The sequence below is a fragment of the Pomacea canaliculata genome, linkage group LG10 (genome assembly GCF_003073045.1).
Source record: "Pomacea canaliculata isolate SZHN2017 linkage group LG10, ASM307304v1, whole genome shotgun sequence".
Lineage (NCBI taxonomy): Eukaryota > Metazoa > Mollusca > Gastropoda > Architaenioglossa > Ampullariidae > Pomacea > Pomacea canaliculata.
In genome coordinates, this window is record NC_037599.1 from 12247023 (window position 1) to 12271265 (window position 24243).

The 24243-nt window shown below is 37.1% G+C and overlaps 1 protein-coding gene across 1 annotated transcript in view; it reads left to right on the forward strand.

Annotated features, from left to right (window-relative positions):
- The window catches only part of LOC112573491 (glycogen debranching enzyme-like), a gene marked incomplete in the record, with an annotated part of 46316 nt that continues 22073 nt past the window's right edge, over positions 1–24243 (forward strand). The window contains 16 exon segments of the mRNA XM_025253929.1: positions 1–505; positions 3051–3148; positions 3504–3726; positions 3960–4238; positions 4791–5070; positions 8189–8297; positions 8811–8925; positions 11117–11146; positions 14264–14476; positions 14821–14957; positions 15161–15345; positions 16459–16582; positions 18452–18615; positions 19116–19217; positions 20035–20184; positions 20545–20695. Of these exon segments, the coding sequence (XP_025109714.1) occupies positions 174–505; positions 3051–3148; positions 3504–3726; positions 3960–4238; positions 4791–5070; positions 8189–8297; positions 8811–8925; positions 11117–11146; positions 14264–14476; positions 14821–14957; positions 15161–15345; positions 16459–16582; positions 18452–18615; positions 19116–19217; positions 20035–20184; positions 20545–20695 (2692 nt within the window).

The window sequence follows — 24243 nt, forward strand, 5'->3', positions numbered from 1 at the left end:
ACGGTTGCATGACAGGCAGAGTTCTTGAACGCTCAGCTGCTGCAAGCTGATTGCATCCCTGTGCATTTTCTTGTGAGATGCACTGACTGTACCTTGATGTCATGTGTTCTTGCAAGAGGAAGTTCTACCTGCTACATTTTGAGGAACAGAATTAGACAGAAGGAGATGTAAAGATGCCTTGTTGTTGCGCTGAAAAAACTAAGGGGACTGTTGACGCTGGAGTACAGACAAAACCCATAAGCCAAACTACAGTACCGTCTGTGGCCGATACTCTGTTACATGCAGGGCCAGGACAGCTGGGAATTGTTTGGGGGAAAAAAATTGTAAGTGTCATTGAAAGTGAATTACCTGAACTCATCACTAGAGGATCACAGACTGAAGCGGATAAATCAACTCAGACAGAACCACTTACTGCACCGCCAGAAAAAAAAGAAGTGAAAGAATTAAAGCTGAAGAAACCACCACGATTCAAAGGCAATGTTTTTGCGATGGAGCTGAAGAGAAGGTGGACCAAATATTGCCACACATTCTCTGGTCTTTGTTCTTTCATTCTTAAATTTCAAACACGTACTTCATCAGCAGTTGAATATTTTATCAAAGTTGTCATGTGGTAAAGTGGATGTAGTATCTGTTTGATGTCTGCTTTTACTGGACTAACAATGTTAACTATTGAAGAGTAGCACCATTATAGCAGATGCAAAATGTACCTTTTTTGTATGTTATTCCAGTATTTCAGTATATTCATCAATCTTTCAAATGTCTTTCTTGTGAAGGACGTGCAGTTTACAGCAATTCCTGACTTTTCTTTCAGTAAATGCATAATTTCTCTTTCTAATTTCTGCTTCTGTTTATTCAGCCTAGGGAAGTGGATAGCTGTAGTTAGTGCACATGTTTGTAAGGCCAGATGTACGCCATAATTGATGGCTCAGTACTCATGTGGTGCAACATACTTCCCTCTTTCCCTGTTGACACAACTGTAGAGGGATGGGGAAAGAAAAGCATGCTTGTAAATAAGCGGCAAAAGAAATAAGATAGACCCCACACATAAAAACTTGCCCCAAGATAAAATGGTAACAAAATATTAAAAGTAACAACATTACAAGACTAACTTTCTGATTCAGCTTGGCCTAATGTGTGGACCAAACATGCTTCAGAAGTAGGTCAAAGAAAATCCTATTAGTGTGCTTTATTTCAAATACATGTGCACTTGATTATTTTGTGATGTTGGATAATAATGTAAAGCAGTAAACAGGAAAACAAAACTATAATAATATAAAAATTGGGAAGAAACTGCTGTGAAAATAAGGTTTTTCAAAATTCTAAAATGCCTGTCTGTTACTAGTAAATGATGAAATAGACAGCTTTCTAGATGAGACAATTAAACTATAATCCTCACAGATTTTCTGACTGAAGACATTTTTATCAAATGAAGAAAAAGGTAAACTATCCATTAGTTTGAGAATCACATTTGACATTCCCTTTTTAATTTTTTGACAAATATTGGCAAAGCAGACTCGATCTGATGGAGAAAATAAAATAATTACATTAATGCCTGACAGAACTGCAGAACTGTCGGTACTATTCACTCTTGATGTATTTCAAGTACCTGCAGTATAGTTACTGATAACACTTATTCACACTGAAACATATTCTCACTGCAAGAGCGGGTAGAGGATAGGGTTTTGTGGGAAAGAGCATATACAATTGGAGTGACCTATATAACTTGCTCATGATTGGGGGTGCCTGGTAGTGTAGTGGTTCAAACACTCGCTTGTCACCACTGCAGTGAGCAGCTCAGGATTCGGATCTCGCCTCAGGACACTCTCTGTATGTGACATCTGTTCACAGGGTTTTGGCGCAGGGTTTTTTCCCCGTGTACTCCTGTTTCCCCCCCCCTCCCTCTCCCCCCATAGTGCGAAATCGCCACCAGGTGGAATCACTTTCCTACTAAAATCAACCAACAACCAACTTGCTCATGATTGGTCACTGAACGAACTAGAGTGGCTCAGTGATAAGTGTCACCTCTTTGGTTTTTCCTACACTGATCATAAGATTGTTATATGTACAGCAGTCAGCCAAATCTTCATGATGTGCTACTTTGTTGAGGTTGGACTGTTATATAGTGAATGTTATATGAATACCTGTATTGCTTTTTAGAGTATTATGTATTTCTGCATTTCTTTTGAAAAGTTAAGGCAGCAATATACACAAATTAGTCTCTTGAGACAATGAAGTTTTATTGATAGTTTGTATATTCTAATCACTCTAAATACACATTTAGTCATTCATCTTTCACATTTACTTTTTATCAATTTAAAAGCTACAAAATCTTAATTGTCTCAGTTCTATCTTTTGTTAATGCAGCTGAATTTTGTTTTCTTTTTCCCTCCAAAATAATTATTAGTAAGATTAGCTTAAAACAGTCACAACACTAGCTTATAAAGCATCATGTGAGTAAAATTATGCTCAAATTATATGAGGAAATTGTTTATTTAAAATCGTTACAGAAATCCATTGGTATGTTGAAAATAAGTTTTCTTTCCTTGCTTAGTTAACTTGCTGGTAGCTGTTCATTGTTTCTGTGTCACTCCCAGATTTGTTTCATTTACATCTGTTCTCCAACTGTTACTTGGCTCCTTTTTTCACTCCCTTTCAGTTTTGTAATAGCAAATTTTGAGTGCAACTGGATTTTTTTTCTCTGACATACCAAACAGTACACAGTCCAACAATTGGTGGAAAATGGTACATGTGGCTTGCATATGGAACTAACCTTTATAGAACAAAGTGTGCTGCATATAGGCATTGTGGCAGTTAGTCCTTATTCACAAGCAAGCTGTGGTGCTCATGCCATTGACAGGGACCTGAAAGTATATTCAGAGGTTGAAAATATGCATAAACGTCAATGATGAATTGGATTATTTAGTATATTTGTCTTTGTTTTTTATTTAGTTGTCTTATGTTTCCTGCTTGACAGAATACTCAATGTTGTACATTGTTAACAATGTTGAGATCATGTGTAGTTGTTTTCTTCTTGGTTTTTTCTTTTTCAGGGAACGGCGTTTCATCAACATGCCTGTTGTACAAGTGAGAGTTCATCATCTTCACAAAGGGGAGAACAGGGAGAGTGTTTTGTTTCGACTTGAGAAAGGTAGAAAACAACAGTGATTTTTTTTTCTGCACATCCTTTTGTATAATTATTGTGTAGCATTTTTTTAAAAAATAATTCTGTATATTGTAAGCATATTTGTGCTTTTGGATACTTGACCACCATATTTTTATTTTATGTGCTAAATCTTTGGTTAATTCATGATGAAAATTTATATAATTATAGAATTGTACATTTTTCAGTTGCATCTCTGATGTTCGAATAGAAAGTCTGCCTGTTTTTTTTTTTCTTTTTCTCTCTTTAACTAATGATATTTCATTTAGGCATTTTAAGAAAAGATAAATTTTGTAATTGATTAAGATGCAAAAATATGAACAAAGACTATTGCAATTTTCAGGATGGACTTTGCGCTTTCTTCTGGGTCCATCTTTGCATGCTACCACCGTCCGCCTTTTTTGCAATCATCCATTAGAGGAGAAGACACCATTCAATCGCAATACTTATATTGAGCTGGAATGGAAGCGTCCAACTGGCATGCGATCAGACTTGACTGATGTCTATGCTGAGATTCCACTTATCTTGTCTGGATCCTTTAACTATTACTTCACCATTGATGAGAGGTCTGTTTAAAGGAGAGTAATGCAACTCTAGTCTTGTTGCCTTTTGCTCTGGCTGTCATTTAAATTGATGTACTATTATTGCCCACTGTGGCTGTGATAGTCTATTATATGGTAAAAATTTAGATCAAGCGAGACAACACACACACCTAGAACCATGCTCATATGATCATCTGAGAGGAGTTGTTGGGTGTGGGGGAAGAGAGTTGTTTAATACAATATCTTTTTTGTTTCAGTGTATTAATCACAAATGCCAATGGACAAGGCTACTTTTTGGTGGACCCTATGCTTAAAATTGGCAACATGGACATCACTGTGGACTGCCTTCAGGTACAAACTGTCATCACCAAGCTTCTTGGGCCCTTTGATCAGTGGGAAAAGCGGTTGGAAGTTGCCAAAGAATCTGGTTACAACATGATCCACTTCACTCCGGTCCAAGAATTAGGCATCTCCAATTCAGCCTATTCCATCCGTGACCAACTAAAATTGAGTCCAGTATACTCTGCAAATCCTGGGTATGTATAATGCCTTTTGTAAGATTTTGTTCGACTTTTAAAGTGAGTGGTAAGTGAATAAATGGGCATAAATGATCGATACTATATTCTGAATTATTTTTGTTCATAATACTGACCTCAGAACAATTTTTCTTTAACAGCTGCATTTAAAATACAGTATAAGAAGTCACGGAGCCTTCTTCTGGTACAAGAGATCATTTTTTAGTCTCCTGAGTGCAATCATCAAAATATTGGCATCATTACCTGGGGATTGTGCTATACAGTTTTGAACCTGACACACTCGTTATATATTTCTGAGCAGGAACAATTCAGAATATAGTATTGTTGTTTAAACACGACTGCTGATTCGCTTGCCTTTCCTTTCAAATAGTTAACATGAACATTCTAAGCACGCAAATATTCATATGATTGTTAATTTAATAAATTTACTTGTTCCATGAGCATAAGTACTTTACTGGATGCTTCTTGCATTGTTTTGAGAAACTTGCACATGAGTTAAATAATCTTTGTCTCATGTTTTTCTTGGCATCCATGTTTTGTTTATTTCTTCAGAATGATATACACCCTGAATGACCTAGATGCTTTAGTTCGCAAGATGGAGAACGAGTGGGGAGTGCTATCTATGACCGACCTTGTCTTCAACCATACATCAAAGGACAGTCCCTGGCTATTTCAACATCCTGAATGTTCTTATAACTTAGAAAACTCCCCTCATCTTCGCCCTGCTTATATTCTAGACCGCATCCTTCACCATTTTAGCCTTGAAGTAGCACAAGGTCGGTGGGTAAAGCATGGTGTGCCAGCTGAAATCAATCAGGAGAGCCAGTTGCAGGTAAGAAAAAAAAAAAAAAAAATTTCCAAGAAGGAGTTTTTAAAAATGTTTGTCTTCCCTGTGCATACTTGGGTTCACACTCTGCAGAATTCAGCATGTGTAAAATCCATTTATATTTGCTTTGAAAGTATAAAAATAATCTTGTATTTGTAAAGAAAATAAACATTTCACCCTTAAGAAGTTCAGGCTGTTCAAAGATGTACTTCTGTCACCTCAGAACTAGATACTATTTATTTCTGAAGGGCATGCAGGGATGAAGTCATAAAATGTCTGCGGTTTTCAAGTGTTTTTGTTTACCCATCAAAACTGTTGAAGCTCGTGCATGATATTTTTTCGACAATGATGAAATGGCATTCATTTGTTTACCTGGCCAAAATAATTAAAAAGCATTTACTGCCCCTGGCATTGATTAGATAATGTTAATGTAGATATCTGCTTTGTTGTTGGCAATGGCCATGACTTTTGTCAGTGGTTGCCATTCCATATGCATTTGAGCTATCAGTCTGGTGGTAAGGTCTTACATCTCTCTGCTAGTGCCTGCTGTCAGGTCAGTGTCATCTGCAAAGTGTAGGTTGCAAATTGGCCTTCCACTGATGGAACTGGAAGTGTGATGATTGTGAGGGTTTATTGCAGGATGTTCTCAACAGCAACAACAAAATTTGAATAACACAGCAGATAGGGTTCATCCTTGAGGGATGCCTAGTGTCGTATGAAAGAAAGCCACCATTTGGTCATTCAGCAGTTTTGCACATGTTGAGCTCTTATACAGTGCTTTGATGATGTGCACTCCGATCACATACCATAGCTCCTCATGCAAGACTTGTCAAAAGCCTTTTTAGAGTGTTGTTGGATCATAGGTCCCACTGATGCCTTTCTTCTCTATCAGGATGTAACAGCTGAAAATTGTTCTCAATTGTTCTCCTGCCTGGTCTGGGGTAAGCCTGTTCAGTTACTCATCAATAGTGCTGATTAGGCTTATTATTCTGTGGTTTGTATTGTTCCAGTATTGTTTCCTTTTTTGAAAGGGGTATGAATAGTGACTGCATTCATTCATTTGGCCATTCTTTGAGTTCCCAGACTTTTTGGAACAGAGCAGTAAGATTGTATGTTGTTTCACCCCCACCCTGCTTGAGCAGTTCAGCAGGGATATTGTTAGTGCCAGGAGACTTTCCTTCCTTCAAACTGCATGCTGCTTTTTTAACGTCTTTCTGACCACTCCAGAGTACTGGTAGGTCCCTTGCTTTGCTGATTCTAGTCAGATTGTTTTTAGAGGTGTTAGTTTCTGTCTTCATTTGGAAGTCTTTGCAATATTCAGTCTATCATTGTTAAGTACAGAAGTACTCTAATTACTTTCTGTGAGAAGGCGGCCATTACTAACTTTGATGACTGAGGTTTTGTGTTGACCTGACTTAGTGAAGGGCTTTACTATTTGGTAGGCCTTCTTGCTGTCACCCTGTGTCATTCTCTCCTTTATTATCTGGCACTGGCCCTTGTTCCAGCTTTCCCAAGCTGCCTTCATCCCTTTTCTGATGGCACAGTTCACTTCTCTGTTCTTGGAAGTTCCAGTTTGCTTTTTCTTTCTTTCTTCAAAGGGCTTCTTTGGCCACAGAAATCTAGGACAGGTGTCTACATGACAGTCCACCAATTTCAGTGCAGCAAATTTATCTCAGTCTTATGCTTTGAAGATTTCCACTATGTTTGGGTCTTGCAGCTTCTCCATGTCAAAGTGAATTCAGGGGATTGATTGATGCTTTATTTTCAGTTTCACTCATATGCAGTTATGCCATGTTATACGTACACTCTTATGTACAACATAATTATTTCTTTCCTTACACCTACTCCCAAAGACACATGCACTCACACTATACACCATTCATACATTTTGGTCATGCCAGTACTTGCTCAGAAATGCATAAGCATGAATGCAAACATACGCATGAAGTCATGCCAAAGCACACACACACTCTCTCTCACACAATTGCATTACATACAGTTCTGTCTACAGAGACACATTCATCATTCATGCCTCAATGATTTTATTGCCTTAGCTTGGAAACTGTTCCTCAGGTAGTATGTTCTGGCAGAGGGAATAAAGCTGCTTCTTTTTCATTTCATTTTAACCAGGGAGTTTAAAAATGTCTGGATATGGGTAGGGTACAAAGTACTGAGCAAGAAAGTGTCCTGCTACAGCAGCCTTTGGTGAAAAAGTCATCTAAACTGACCGCTTATCCCTTTGCCTGACAGTTGGACAATCTTGTTTAGCTGGCCACAATCTTTCATTGACAGGTTCCCAAACCAGTCAAGGAACAAGAAGGTGAGCAGACCTTCAGTGAAGCAGTTGTAGTATCAGAGTCTCAGTTTTGATGCCAAATGAGCACAGCTTGCCAACAGAAATTGCTGCTCTGGGCATTCTTGTACAATTAGTCAATGTGGTCAGTAAAAGACTGGAATTGAGTGTGACTTGCCAGCCATCTGCTCAAACTGCACTGGGCATAGATAATGCCTGGAGAAGGAAGGTCACAGCCAATAGTTCTGTTAGCTGCAGGTACTGCCTGGTAAAATCAGACTTACTGCTTACAGGTGATGCTTCCTTAGGACATAAATACAATCTTGATCACAGCCTGTAAAAACTGGGCTAGGATGTCCCTCCTGAGGCCAGATAGCTAAAGGAAGCCTTTAAATGCTCAAATATTATGAAAAGGAAATAGGGAAAATGGTTCATAGTTTGAAAGGAGTGTCTTTCTTTCAATTTAAGTTTAGTTTAAATTTAATTGTCAAGTCCATGTGTATGCCCTGTTGAGTAAACTATCTTTTCCTGAGGGATAACAGAATATATGTAACTCCTGGATTACTTCATTAGACTTTTTAAAGAATTCCTTTTGGAAATTTTTTTCATATAAATTTTATGATTTTGTTTTAAAGCTTTCTGTTTTGTCCAGTCTATAAAGCAGTTCTAGCTGGAATTATAGAATTTATGAGAAAATATACAGATACTCTTAATGCTGTTGCAGATGAAGATTGTAAATGCATGGCGTCATAGGAGCTTGTAAAATCTTTTACCATCATGTAATTTTGAAGTTCTGGATATTATATTTTGATTCTTGAAACATTACTGCAGTCCATCCGCCATGTTCTTGTTACCGAAGTCTTCCCACGACATAACCTAGCAGAGTTCTTCCAAGTAGATGTGCAGAAAATGACATCAGCTTTCAAACGAGCTGTGGGAGGTATGGTTATTGATTTGTTAAGAATCTTTAATTTATATGGGGTTCTAATATCATGAATTGAGGTACTTCTTGATATCGGAGCACCTTCTGTCATGTTCTTGATAATGTAAAAATGGCTAAAACTGTACATACACTTCACACAATCTTTTTTTTTAATTATTATTTCAAAGATTCTTATGCTACATTGAAGTGCAAAAAACTGTTGACTTCATCAGTTACTGTATTTGCACATTTCCCATTTTCTCATGCTTCTGCATAAATTATGCCACTTTTTTTTTTTTGGAGGGGGGTAGGTTGTATGTCTACATGAAATTTGAATTTATGGTGCACTCTACTGACCTTGCTAAAGAATTAATGGCCATATCCACTGTTCCTTACATACATCTGTAAATCTTGCACTTTATGAGCCTGTTAGAACATAATCATTAATATTGAGTTTTCTATATTTGCAGAAAAATCTTAAATATTGCATGTGTTAATACTTAAAGTTAACCTAAATGGTTTGTTGAGCAGAAGGTCGAACTGGAAAGAAGAAAGGAGAGTTTAAGATCATCCCAGATCCACAGTGCCGACGATTGAATAACATAGTTGATCTAGACATTGCCTTAACGATATACAACACTGACAGGTAAAGCATCAAGATAATTGGATAGTTTATATCACATCAGTGGTATAGCAGGTATATGGATGTGCTTGTATGTATCAGTATCTGAGACTGTTACCATTCACTTTTAGTCTGTAGAAGTAGCAGATTGTCAATTGTCTATATGGTAGTGGTAGTGGTAGTCTATATGTTTAGCTAACACCTCTGGTGTTATTGTCTGTCAAATTTAATATGGTAAACTGATGATTTCAGCATGCTCTAAATTGAGCAATCCTTCACTTGGGATTGGGTAATCTTCGGGCCGTATTTGTATAGATTGTTAGGCTTGAGCTTAACTGACCAACTAGCTTTTGTCTCAAACTGTCATAATGTGTGGCCCTACTTGGCTGCTTTCATCTTGTTAAAACCCAGCTTGCATTCATTATTGCATCTTAGACCTTGGCTTATCAAAATGTCCTGCAGTTAAAAGGTTAGATCTTGTGGTTTACCTCATTGATAGTTTTTTTTTTATTGCTAATCTTGATAAATCTTGTGTAGCCCAGAAAAGAGTCTAGTTAAAAACATCTCGTTTCAAATAATTCACTGAAACTAGCTATTACCTTTTACATTCTGTGTTTGAATTAATAATATACTTCCCTTTTCTGGAGCACATTTTAGATGTTAATAATGTTCTGTATTTTAGGGACCAACATTTTAAAAGTTTTATTTTTTTTCTTACTCGATTTCCAGGCGTGGGTAGACTTGCTGGATTCAGATTAACAACACACACATATACATGCATACACATGCATGAACCACCCATACACATTAATGCACAAACAGGAATATTTTCAAACACTTTTGTGTGTTCACTGTTATGCAGTCAGGCATGAGCTAATGTTTATGTGCTTGCATTAAAGCATACTGGCAGTTTTTACCATTTTAAATGGTTACTTAAACACTGATTTGTATCTTCATTTGTAGTGATAGAAATCTATGTGTATAGTTCGTTGATGTTGAATCCTTATAATCAGCATGCTATCCAAAGATTGGATGATTTTTTCACTTAGTTTGGAAAGGATCTCATCACAATTTCTGGTTATGATTGCATTGGTTTGCTGCAAATGGGTGTCGTCAAATACACTAAACTATAACCCAAAGAAAATTCTAGCGTTAGGACCTCATTGTAACAAGTTTCTAAACTAACAGATCTGCTCAGACTTTCATTGGTGACTGTAGTGCATTTTTACTTTTTTCAGGCAGGTTAAGTTTTGCAAAATTTTGCCTTTTATGGACTTTTATTCAGAACAGAGGATGCAAGTCCATCCAAATTAATGAATTGACAAAAATTAACCATAAAACAATTAGTAGAAATAATGCATTGTATTAAAGGTAACTTGAGTGGAAAATTTCTTTTAGATGAGTTTCATTTAGTATGTAATACTAATTCCCACAATCTGAATGAAAAGCTTTGTTCTTAAGCTCCTTTGTAGATTGTGGTGCCTTCTGGAAAAATATCAACCTATTTTCCTGTAACTTTGTCACAAAACTAGGTTCACTGATGAGCTGAAGCCTTGTTAACATGTGCTCAAAACTGTCTCATTGATTGCAGCTTTCAGTGATGTCAGTAGTTAGAATTCTAGTACTTTAAAAGCAAGGTCAACACATTTTTGTGGCAAGCTAATGGGGGCAGTATGTTATCAACAACTTCAAGCTCTCACTAATATGTGGTTGGTTTAATTATAGTGTGTGATGTTTGTTTAAGAAAAAGATAAAAATGACAGAGCTGTTATCTACCCTCTACCTGTCTACCCTCTTGCTACTTTTGTCTTTATTCTTCCATGGACAGTCTTCTCTGTCTTAGCTGCCTAAAGCATTGCTCCTATGAATTCTGCTTCTTCTATCATGGATTTCGGAATTCTCTCTCCTTCAGTGTTGGACATACCTTTTCTTTCTTAGCCTTCAAATGTCTCTTGAAAACCATTTGTTTTTTTCACTAAAATACTATTTGCAGTGTGTCTTCATTCAGTCTTGTTTGACTGTTTTACTGAGTACCACGTTTTTGAATGCTGGGTTACTCACATTTTCTGAATGGTATACTTAACTACATGAGTACTCCTAGTGAGCTTATTATAATTTTAATCCTGATATGGATGTTAAAAGAAGGCAGTTTGCTTGTAACAAGAAACATTTCTCAAATGCTAAATTCATACTCTTTTACCTGTTTATTTGTCAGTGGTGCTGGTGACATTCAAGGACCCAAAGGGTAATGTTGCAATTTGTGTAGAAGGCTTAAACTAAATTTTGTTTTTCTCCTTCAATTCAGAAATATGTATTAAAAATCCTTTTCTTTTTTTTTTTTTTTTTTTTTGTAAAAATATTAAATGTTTTTATTTAATGTATATATATTTTTTATTATGCATCACAAGAAAATTGACAATACAATATTCTGCTGGTAATATGATTCAGCATTATCTTTTATATTTAAACAAATACTTTAAGAACATCTAAACTTAGTCATTACAAAAAATATTATGAATAGCTGGTAGCTTTGCCATGCATCATGCATAATTTCTTCTGCTGTGGAATGGTTTATTTCTGTAAAATTTTTTTCTATGGAACTCTTGAGAGAATGCAGCTGTTGATTGCAAACCTGTTTTTGGTAAGTTCAGGTGGTTTGAGTGATATAGCTTGCATAGTTCTTGTTGGTCACCTGCACCCAGCTCAGTTTGCAGGAGAGTTCTGGTGTGGAGTTTGCTTAATAGCGATTTCTTTTTTATGTGCCTGTTTTTCTTTTGGTGCTTTTACATTTTTTAGCTGAAATTCTTTTAATTCCTGCCTTTTGTTCTTTTTTATGTGGCTTTTGTTATCTAGCATTTTAATATTGACTTGCATGTCAGTTTGAAATGTCATTTTGCATTTTGCTTTTTTTTTTTTTTTTTGATACTTTGATACAACTGCATCAACATTTTGCTTTTTACAGAATCTCATGTAAAAGAATAAAAGATATGCTTGTATAGATATTGGGAAGTTTAGCTCTCTCTAAGATTTGTGCTGAAATCGGGATAAAAAGTTAAACTTTGGACTTTATGGCTGGAACTCTAGTTCATATTTGGTTTGTTTCTAAGTAATATTTGCCTAGTCTGGCCACTCATTAACGTAGACATACAGAGGACAATATTTAATTATCACAACATCACAAAAGTTTTTAAAAAATCACACACGTGAGTCCCCATTCTCTTCTTTTTTTCTCTACCAAAAAAAAGCTTAGATGATGTGAATAAGTGCAAGAAAATATGTATTTTTCTCGCTATTCATACTTGCTTATAGTACACAGATCAACTTGTTACATCAGCCATCCACATAATACAATAGTCACTTAACTCTGGAGGTCATAACTGCCATCCTGAAGGTCCTGTGGCAATCCTTCCCTGCACTGACAAGCCCATGTCCTCAGAGACAGTGTATTTGCTGCCCATAGACAATCACAACACACTAGTGAGCTCTTCACTGGGAATGATGCCCCATCCAGCCGTACATTGTCATCTCCACACTCAGTCCACCCTCCAGGTGTCAGGAGTGATGACTACAACTATGGAAATGCAAGTGCCATTCCAGTGCAGGGACATTTTGAGGTTTCTTTAGCGTTGGCTTCCTCTTTCAACTGTACTACTCCTGTTGCACCTAGTGGGTCTGGTTTTCCCTGACCCCGACATTGGAGTACAAGTGATTACCCAGTTCTCTCCTCTAAGAATAGGGGGCTCCTCCAGCCAGCCTTGGCATTGAAATCCCACTTTTCGCAGGTAGTCAAATTCAACTAGTCATTAGTTTTTTTTCACAACCACAGCTGACCATGACAATTCATTGGTTCTGACTCCATGATTTAGGTTCTAAGCCTTGAAGAAAGTGTATTCCAAGCATATATTGCTCTTAGTTTAAATACTAACCATCCCCTCCCCACTCATACAAATCCACACTAACAAGAAATGCCAATGGTCAGCCACACCTCAAGTATCCTCTCAACCAGCTACCCAGAGTGAATAGGAAGGCAACACACAAGCTGACAACAGTTAACATTGCTAGCCCCACTATACCAAAGGTGGGGATGACTTTTGATGCTACCTACTTTACATGTTTGTAGATGTAAACTTCCTGCAACCCATTGTCTGGCTGCCAGTTACTTGAACTTAGTGATGAAATACGCTTAAGCACTTGCTGCTCTGATTGTGTTTTGCACCTGCACTCTGGTGACTGCAACTTAATCGCAGAAGTTTCACCCAACCTTTTATCTGAGCTTCTATGGCTGTCTACCTTGCATAACACCATCTGGTCCTAGATGTTAATGAGTTAGCTTATTTACTAATTATTGGAGATTTCCATGTCCTACCTACAGATCACCATACGACTGTGATGTTATATAAGAAATAATTTCATGCTACATAACTGGAGAATTTGTTTCACTTTTGAATGCAGCAGTTCGTTCCCTGCAACAGCATATAGTTCTGTAGTATATAATTTTCAAAATAGCTGCAAGTCCAGCTTTTGATCGGCCTACTACAATAGCCATTTCAGTATGTGAGGACTAAATTATACAGATGTGTATTACACATTGGCCAGCCTGGATTTCCTGACTTATTAAAGCCCCTTTGTAGTGGCTTAAAAAGTCCTGTTTGCTCAAATATGCATGAGATATTGCATACTTTCTCCATAATCTCTTGGTAAAGTAGTACTTCTTTAAAGAATGTTGATATCTATTGCATGTCACACTTGGAAATCTTTCTTTTTACACTCATTCAGGAGCTATATCAGGAAACTTTGTATTTTTGCAATGAAAGAACAAAACAGGCAGATATTGATATGCGTGCTCTCTTCGAAAAAAAAAATTATACAAATACGTTAGGATTTCTTTGTTTTTTTTTTAATTTTTGTGTTGAACACAAAGCTGACATTGTAGGGATTTGCCTGAAATAGCCAATTATAAATGGGAAATCAGTATGTAAGAAAAAAAAAGATGGGGGTGAGATGTGTAAAGCACCAGCATAGTTGTAATAATCTTTTGCAGGAGTCAGCACTTGTGATCATTTTTCGTGGCATTTTGTAATTTAAGAGATGTTTACTTCATATTAAAATAACAAAGTTTTAAGTTGAAAGATCTGCTGTTTTATGGCAGCTTTTTTTTAAAGACACATGAATCTGGCATTAAAGTTTTGACAGTGCATGCATCCTGGACTTAAAATTGGACTGAATACAATGAAACAGTATCATGCATTTACCCTTAGTTTCGCTTCATTATTTCCCTTGTGCATGTTCACATCCTTTTTGATGTCCAATACAGTTGCGTCCTTGTCTAAACATTCACAGTGCATATGTTTTTGGCTTCCAGACCCAATGTCCTCAGCCGTGAAGAACGAATCCAAAAGTGCTGCGAAGCTTTCATGGAGCGATTGATACAGCTAAACCAAGAGAAAGTGTGTGAGATAAATGACCACATTGCAGCAGCAGTGGATAACTTTCTTGCAAATGCACGTTGGCGTTTTGTTGATCCCAAAGGACCTCTTGTGGGCAAAGTCACTAAAGATGAACCACTTATGCATGAGTATGTTATTCTTTCATCAGAATTCCATGACTAACTGCAGAATAACTTTTGATGGGCAGATTGTAGGATCAAGTTAGGAGAGTTTCTTATCTTTATTAGGTTTGATTGCTTTTGCAAAAATTCATTTGCTGCTTAACATTGTATTGCTCACACAAAGTATTCACTAAATTTTTATTACATTGAATTAAAATTAAGTATTAGTAAATCCATGCATGGTCAACACTAACACAGGATTAAAGATATTCTAAAAGCTGTCCTTGGCCTTGGTTAGTAAATACAATCATATGGATAGGAGATGTCTAATCAAAAGATAGTAATACCCTTTAGTTGGTGCATTTTGACAGTTACTTTGTGATACCACCCAGTCATGAAGGATCTTTTGAAAAAGAAACTGAGATGATGACGACGGAAGGCATGAAGGTGATGGCTGTGAATGGTTGGGTGATGGGAGATGACCCTCTCAGGAACTTTGCTGAACAAGGTCTGTGCCTTACCTTTGATTCAAACTTTAAAAGACACTTCACAGATCTAGAATCAATAAATATGCACATTTTGCGTATTTGCTTTTTAAAATTATTTTATGTTTTTTTTTTGTTTTGTTTTGTTTTTTTAGCATATGATCTAATAAAAAAAAGCATTGGATGTAGTGTTTAAAACATTTGTAAATGGGCTATCTGTACATAGGCAATGTATATCTGCGCCGAGAGCTATTAGCATGGGGAGACAGTGTTAAACTGCGCTATGGAGAGAAGCCTGCGGACAGCCAGTACTTGTGGGACCGGATGAAAGAGTATGCAGAAAACACTGCACGCACCTTTCATGGTGTAAGGCTGGACAACTGCCACAGTACGCCTATTCATGTAGCAGAGGTAACATGAAACATTTGGTATCATAACAGAGGTGAATATGATGCATGTAAACAGTCATTGTGGAAACACCACCATATTGCTTGCACAATAGATTTTTTCAGAGTGAAAAGGTAAGATGAAGAGTTTTTTTCAGAGTTGTGAGTACTGAACCTTTTTTTTTGTGACTTGCTCATGTGTTTCATTATCTAAAGAAAACTGGAATATAAATAGAATTTATAATTTTTCATTGACAGCTGTTAAATATGATTAAGAATCTTTCACTGGCCTATTGTTTTATGTAACCCAATATGTAGATTTTACTACTTTATCTCCAGTGTTTTGAACATTACCAAACGCAAAATCTTGATCACCCTGTTCTGCAGTCTTATTCCATCCAGTCATTTATCAGTTCAGTTATTGTTTCCATGAGTGAATGTATGATTGCTTGAGCACATCTGTGATCACAAGAGAAATCAGCAAGACTCACTCTCATAAACACCTAAAAGTAATGTTTACATACCGCTGAAGAGATATCTCACACACACACTTACAAAAAGGACAAAAGCTAAGATTTTAAGGATACCACACTTCGAACCACTAATCTTTTATAGTAATATTATATAATTAAGAGCAGGTGTGACAAGTGTGATAAGTATCATTATTATGGACTACTGATTGATCTTCTCTGCATTCACCATGGAAGAAACAGCACCTTTACGACCTGAGATTTTAACTGTACTAGATCAACATCTTGGTCTATAAAAGAGATTTAATTCAGCGAAACAATGACAAAGTCTTCTGTTAACTGCAATGAGAGAACCGCAGGATTTTCATCTTTCTTTTGTACTTTTGTGTTTATTAAGCGCAAGGAGCTAGGCTTTGGCCAGGAGGCTGCGCTATACAAGCTTACTGATTATTATTGTTGTCTTGTGCTGGATTTTTTTAAGGTGTCAGTATTCAAGGGTAGTACTTTCTCTTTAGGTGTTAAAAATTATCCTTTTAGGCTTTATCTTTTTTCATTTTTACTTGTTCATATTAGAAAGGTAAAATCTTTATTAAGTTCTTTTCTTTGAGGCATTGTAATATATTATTTGTGCTAAGAATTTTCTTTCTTTTTTTTTTTTTTTGGTTTAGTATATGATTGATGCAGCAAGAAAGGTGCGACCAAACATGTACGTTGTGGCTGAGCTTTTCACTGGCAGTGAACACCTGGACAATCTCTTCATGAATCGCCTTGGAATCACTTCACTTATCAGAGGTTAGCATTTTCAAACATGTTTAAGTTTATTTTTGAGATGCTTACCTATATAAGAATTTGCAAAGCTATCTTTAATCATGCATGTTATACTTTTCAATACTAGAATGGCAGCTGTTTTGGTATATTTTAAATGATGGAATGGAATGTGTCAATTGATATTCTATGGATAGAATGCTGAAGCTGTCCTGCTGCATCAAACAGTTGGCTAGTACAGGTGTAGTTTTATTGTTCAGTTTGTCAGATGTGTCTGTGTATGCATCTCCGCTGTGTGGGCACTGTTAGTGTCAAATAAACTTTGGATCATCATTCCAGTCATAAGGATGTCATAAAACAGTTGTACTGAACCTTCTGCTGCTGCTCTACAATTATGTATATGTAGCTTTTCAAAAAGAAAGAAAAAAGTATTTTATCCAGGTGCTGCCTTAGTATGAAGCCATATTTCAGAAAAGATGAACAAAGTGTTGAGTGTTTGAGAACTCATACAGGAATAAAGTTCATGGAGCCATACTTAGGATATAACTATGTCACTCCTGATAATTTTTTCAGCTACTTGAGACCTCACCATCAAACTCTTGAAGAAATGCCCTTCATTTGTTGGAAGCTTATGGTGGAATAGGAGAGAAATTTCAATCTCCAATGAGGATGACAATCAATATTTTACACCAGGATCTTAATGAAAATTGTAAATTATTAAGCAGAGCCATAAAAACTGTAGTATTTCCTGTAGGTATTAATTACAACGCTGTATAGAGATGCTGTTTGCCAAGAAAAATGCAAGAAGAAATATGAATAGACTCTTTATTATAACCAGGAATAAGTTCGGAGTCAACATGTTTGGCACCATGTGGAGACAGATGTCTAGGATATAGATAACTCCTTGCAATCTACTTCAGATTTTTGATCAGATTGGTGAGGGTGGGTTAATCTTCCATCAAGTCACTGGTTCTAAGGTATCTGATATAAGTTCCTGCATGAGCTTTCTTCAGAACCCACATCTGAAGTAGTGTCAGCTTATAATCCAGCAACTGTTCAGCTGTCCTCAGCAACAAAACAATTGGAGAAGAGAGTGATCTATCTGCCTGATAAAAGTTGCTTGCAGTTGTAGCTGAACTGTTACTATGTGTAAATTGTACAAGCACCTTGCCTGTGGCAAATGCTTGGCCAGACTTTTCTTGGCCTGAAATGAAAAGCTAAATGATAAAGCACATTAAGGATTAATACTGCATTGTATATTCTGATTACATCCCTTATGGTATTGCTGTTTATAACGCCATAATGTATTTCTGCATTATTAAATGCCTCTTGCCATTCTGGGTATAGGCAGTAGTATCATACAGACACCAAATCAAGGTTTGGTTTTGCTAGCATTTTTTTTTAACTACATGGGTGAAATAAACAAAAGTAACATTTTTTTCAGAATTTTACTTCAAATAAGTTAGCAAGCTTCACCCTTGTCATTTATGTCAGTTGATGCATGCTGCCATTCTAGTGTCAACTGGCTACTTATTCTCGATTTATGCAGGCTAATCGTCACCAATGCAGATGCTGAAAACAAAGCTTAGGCCCATAAATATCTCTATATATAAGTATGGATGCTGGCATCTCCATATTGGATCATTGGTGTCCCTTTATGCTATATTTAATTAATTATTCATGTGCATATCCATTTACCATATTAGTCTTTTGTTGGCTGTTTGATATAGTCTATAATTCAAGGCTTATATGTATCTGAAATAGCAATGAGTTATTGAAAAAATGTATATGATTGTGCTGAAAACATGTTTTTGATGCACTCATAGAACTTATAAAACAGTTCTTTATCATCAGAGTGATGGGTTGTTGAGGAAATAGCATGAATTGTTCCTTCAGAGGCCCTGAATGCATGGGATGCCCATGAGCAAGGAAGACTGGTGTATCGATATGGAGGCTTTCCAGTGGGGTCCTTCGCCCAGCCTAGGGTTCGCCCTCTGGTGCCTTGTGTCGCTCATGCTCTCTTCTATGACCAGACTCATGACAATCCTTGTCCCATTGAGGTCAGTTATAGGTGTTCATGAATTTCTTAGGTGAACAGACATTTCAGCTGATCATTTGAAAGTAGTTTTTCCTCTTAAAGGGAAAAGCCTTTACAACTTTATTATAGATTTTGGCTGTGCGTTAGCTCTTGCTGAGAATACTCCTATACTATATTTTAGTCAGACAAGGGACAAGGATGCCAGGAAAACGTTCCCTGCTCTTGAGAACTATGTGCCAGGAAAAGCATCAGACATAAGCATTCATTCATTTTATGCACTATCTGCTTGTCATTGTATTCGGTCAAGAATATGCTTTAGTTATATACTGACAATGAAAATAGCAAACTGAACTTTAAATACAAAGTGATCAGAGATCTGTGTGTGTGCGCGCATGCTCGTGCATGTGGGTGTCATGACAGAAAATAAAAGCCATAGATGTTCTTGATTTTGATAAGATCTTAAATAAATGTTACACTGAAATAATTCCTAAATTAATGTTGAAGTCTTGATTTACATTGCAGAAACGCTCCGTGTATGATTCCTGGCCCAGTTCAGCTCTTGTGGCAATGGCAAACTGTGCAACAGGCAGTAACAGAGGCTATGACCAGCTGGTTCCTTACCATGTATGTGACTGCAGTGGTCTTTCCTCATACCAGAAAAATGATTCCAACAGAAGTTTATACAGTTTAAAAGCAAAATTAACAGTTGATTTGTGATATGCATTTCAAGAAGTGCTTCGTCCCAATGATCTGCACATACTGTGCAAAAACTGGAAGTTTTGATATAATATTTGTGTAGATCAGTACCATTCTTGGGCTTAGTAAGTTATCTTTATGTAAGGTCCATCCTCACTATCTCATTCAATGAAAAAGGTTTGATTATGTTTTGATAGCAGGAGCCATGTTTTCATTGTCCTTATAGGAATAATTCTTGGCTTGTCTTCCATATTCATGTCACTCTCCCGACTTGCAGCAACTGTACCATGCAGTACCTAACTTATATCAGACATTGATAACACTAGTTATAATTTCATTATAAATTTATTCAACAATGGGAGAGGTGGATGGTTGCAAAGATGGCCATTGTGTCTGATTTGTAGCAAAATTTCTTTCCAAACAAGCATCATCATTAGTGGCAGCAGTCTTATTCACCAGCTTTTCTTCCTTTGTAATGGTCATTTATGACAAAGAACACATCTTTGGTATGCAGCATGTTCAAGATACTATCTGATGAATACCTGCTGAACAGGTGCACGCACAGCCTTGCCTAACTCAGTGCTGTATTAGACTTTTCATATCAGAATTTGGGGTTCTGTTTGTTACAAGGAGAGCTAGGGGTCTCAGCATCAGAGAAAGGACTTTTTTAAAAATAAAACATTGTTGTCAGAAGTTGAACAAGAGTTCAGATAATGAAGTTCAAATGTAAATGTTTTTCTTTAAGATCCATGTTGTGAATGAGAAGCGGTTATACCCAGTGTGGTCTAAAGACCAAACAAATGCATCAATGATCAGCATAGCTTCAGGCATCACCAATGGCAAACGTCTCCTCAACAACCTACACTATGAGCTAGCCATAGGGGGATTCAGGGAGGCAAGTCATCGTTTGTTCTTTTTTCTTATCTATACATTGTATGAGTACTTAACCTGAGTCATAGTTTTTAGATTAATGTGGTTAGAGTACCCATCTGAGCTCAGAGGCATGCACACCAACTTCCTTTATACCTACACTATGCAATGTACTTCCTTTGGTTGACCTACCTATTAAACAAATACCTGACCTTATAGACAGCCAGGGAAGGAAAGTTAGTATGGGATGTAAATTTGGTACCACCCTTACAAAAAGCTACCCTATTGATAAATATGGTCTCAATATCTTACTCCACTCTACTGAAAGGTAACATGACATACCTTTCAATTTTGTTCAGATTTAGATTGTTTGATCTTTCCTCAGGTGTATGTGGATCAGCTAGATCCCGAAGTAGTGTCTGTAACCCGACATAATCCTCAGACTCACCAGTCAGTTGTTCTGGTAGCACGTACAGCCTTCAGCAAGCCTGGAGATCCAAACAACCAGTGTTTCTTCAAACCAATCTATGTTCAAGGTATGTTTTCTGGGGAGGGGAGTTTTCCAATCCAGAAAGATTGGCACAGTTTGCACAGTAATCTCTTTTGACTGGCAGTGAAGAATATGTCTTTCTTCCTCGTATTTTACCAGATGACTATATGACTATATACCCTCTAACTCAGACCTATCCGGCCCGCTCCTGTCTCTCGACAGTATTGATAAAACTGAGTTAACTATATTAAGAACCATAGTTTCTCATCGGCTCTAGACTTGGGAAAATTAATTGCCACCCCTGCTCTAACTACCCAGCTCTATTTGTCCACTCCGAATTAGTCTAGAAAAACCAACAAACAAAGAATACAAAATCGGCCAACTTACCCAATCTTTTTCAGCTATACTGGTGAGTACACCTCTCCAGTTTACTCACTATAGTTGTTCCCCTTCAGCACAATCCTTTCTCATTGGATGCATGAATAAAATTGCACAAAAATAACCATATAAAGTACAAATGTTATTTTTGTTTTTCTACATAGAATGAGATAGGAGAGTTCAAAGTTTCTTAACTGAATGTGTTTCAAGCTTGTTTATTAGACTGCTAGATATCCAGGAAGGTAAATGAATAGGATTTAGAAAAAGAAAACCGAAAAGGTTGTCATGAAGTAGGCTACCCCATTAAACTCGGTCCTATCACCACAAATCTTGCCAAAAATCCAGTTTAAGTGTCAAAACTTCATGTAGGATGATCCATAAGGAATCTAAACATCTAGATAAGTGTTGCATATGTCTAAAGTTCAAGTGCTTTTAACACTGAGGGTCCATGATGCACCTTTTTCAAAAGGCACTGACTAGATTTGGCCCAGGATGCATCCAGTTAGTCCCGGGTCCAACCATGGCATAGGGCATGTTAAGTTCATATTCCCTGGGCAATACACAGGTATATGGTATGTAGACCTTGCATCTGGCTCATCCCTGTCTCAATGGGAAGCTGCAGTACCTTTTCCTTTCAGAAAAATGCACAGGCAGCAGGATGTAGCACCCGTACTTGACCTTGCAGTCCTCTCTTCAGAACGAGTCCTTTATGAATACAACATCAGCAAGGACTGGACAAGACAAAGCTTCCATAATTTTCCTCAACAGGAGCAGTTCTGGGCCTGGAAGCTATCTGGGAAGTTCACTTTTTTCCAGTAGGGGTGACCTTGTTGGCTAATAGCTCATCTGGTGTTGTGAGATTCATTGTACCATAGATTCCTGGGTCTGTGCAGTGATCAAAGAGAGGCTTCGTTTGACACTTGATCTCCAGTTTGGACTGGTACTAGCCGACTTGGAGAAGGTGATAACTTTGTGAATACAGGAGGTAAAATGTTAGGATCTGCCAACCTTATATTCCATCCTTTTCCTGATGATAAACTAGGATGTTGCTGTAGACTGATCTTGGATCTCAGCAGGCTAAATGTATCTCCATCAGCCTTGCTCCTCCTTGCAGTAAAACAATTTGCCCCTCTGCCGTCTGTGGATGAGTGGTTCTTAAAGTGTGGTCCACAAACCACTTGTGGCCTACATGCATAAGTCAGGTGGTCTGCAGCTGACAGTCATCATATGTCATCAAAGTGATGTTTAAATTGCCAGATAGGCTAACTAGTCCAGTATTGATTTCACACGAGCTTTAATTTTATCGATGCCCAACTGCTCGTTCTCATAAAATGCTCGTTTACCAACTAAGTCTTTTCATGTCACATCACAAACATTGTGTCATTTAACCATGTTCGTCCATTACGCTTAGTAACGCAGTGCACTTCCTAATTTGTAATTTTTATGTGTACTTTGCGAAGTATGTAATTTTATATAAATTTATTACTATACTACTGTCACAAAAGTACATTTAGTTTTGAATTGTAATGAAAAAAATGCGACAGTTTAAATAAATTTGAAATTCACCAAACAGATTGATTTTAGGCCTAGGTGGTCCGCTATATTTTTTTACTTTAGTAAAGTGGTCCAGGGTCCGAAATACTTTGAGAAGCACTGCTGTAGATCACTTGTTTTTTTGCTTCTTCTTATTCACCCAAGTTTTTTTGGCCAAAAATAGGTTACCATCACTAGGTCCACAGAAAGCTACTCTTCACCCACTTACGAAGATGACTGACGATCTGGAAAAGCTTTAGGATCCAGTGCATGTCTTACGTATTTGCTTTAATTTAAGATTGCAGGAGGGGCCACTCGTGGCTGTTCTTACCATTGCAGAAAGAAAACAATGACATCACAGTGCAGATAATAAAAGCTGTCCTCAGAACAGCATATATCAATCTATCTCCATGGAGGTAATCTCTGGTTAAGGCAAAGGCACATGAGGTTTAAGCTGTAGTTAGTGGCCTTGCATTTTCTAGAATTATTCAGGCTAGAGGCTGGCAGTCTGACTCACGTTCACTAGGTTCTGCCTGACATATCTTGTGGCTCATTCTGACATTTTGGATGTTGTCAGTAATGTTTGACAGCTAGCTGGGCATAAACTTCTCAGCCAGGCTGGAAATGAGGTGCATCCATTTTTTTTTTTCTGCTTCTGAAGCTTCCTATATAGTCAACCTCCACCTGTTATTTGTCCTCTATATGATCATGTCATCTGCTACAGTACAAAGAACAAATACTTATTTTGGTTGTAAAACTTATTTTTTCAAATACTCATCAGATGACAGTTCCTTTCTGCCTAGGTCCTTTCTCAAATCTAAAAAAACTAGTGAGGTGTACTCACCAGCCAGGCAGGTAGGGTTGTGTAGTGAGTTGGTTGATTTGGGTTCTCTCCATTGATTGGTCATTCCTGGCCAGTTGGGAGTGGACAACTGAAATTGGGTATCTCGTGGGAGATATCTCTATAAGTTGCTTTACTACCAAAAAACGGTATTTGTACTGAAAGGAAAAAGAAAAACTGTTGTAGTAAAAATTGTTGTAGTACAGATGGTTGTTATGAGAACAATCTTGCTCATGAAAGATGCTAATGGAAGTAATGTTGTAAGCTGAGAGATTTTTTAAATAGACACACGGGAAGTCCTGACACCCAGAAAGATGAGTAATTTCATAATTTTGTTTATAATTGGATCATCCTGCAAATTCCCATGATTTTTGTTATGTCTATTTGAAAATGCTAATTTTTATTTTATGTGAAATTGGTTGGATGTTTTGTTTATCATTACACTTGACTGAATCAAAAGTTGGCTAGATTGATGCCTTCTTGGATCTGTGATTGGTAAGCTCCTGCTCACCAAGCAGAAATATGTACAAGATGTATCAGGGAATATAGAGATGGTGAAAGGGGAGGGCTGGGCTGCATATTCTGCATTTTGTATTCAAGATACTCTTTTAAAGTAACAGTTCAAAACCACACAGAGTTACAGAATGATTCAATAATTTAGTTATAATTTTTTGTGGTTATAGCAATATTAAATCATCATTTTCTGACCTGACTTAAGGGATGGTACCTCTCATAGGTATATTGCATAGGTATATTATATTGCAATTCCTATTTCTTCACAGACTTCTTTTCCTCAGTGAAATAGAAATTTTATCATTCTAAAACTAACTTAGAAATCCATC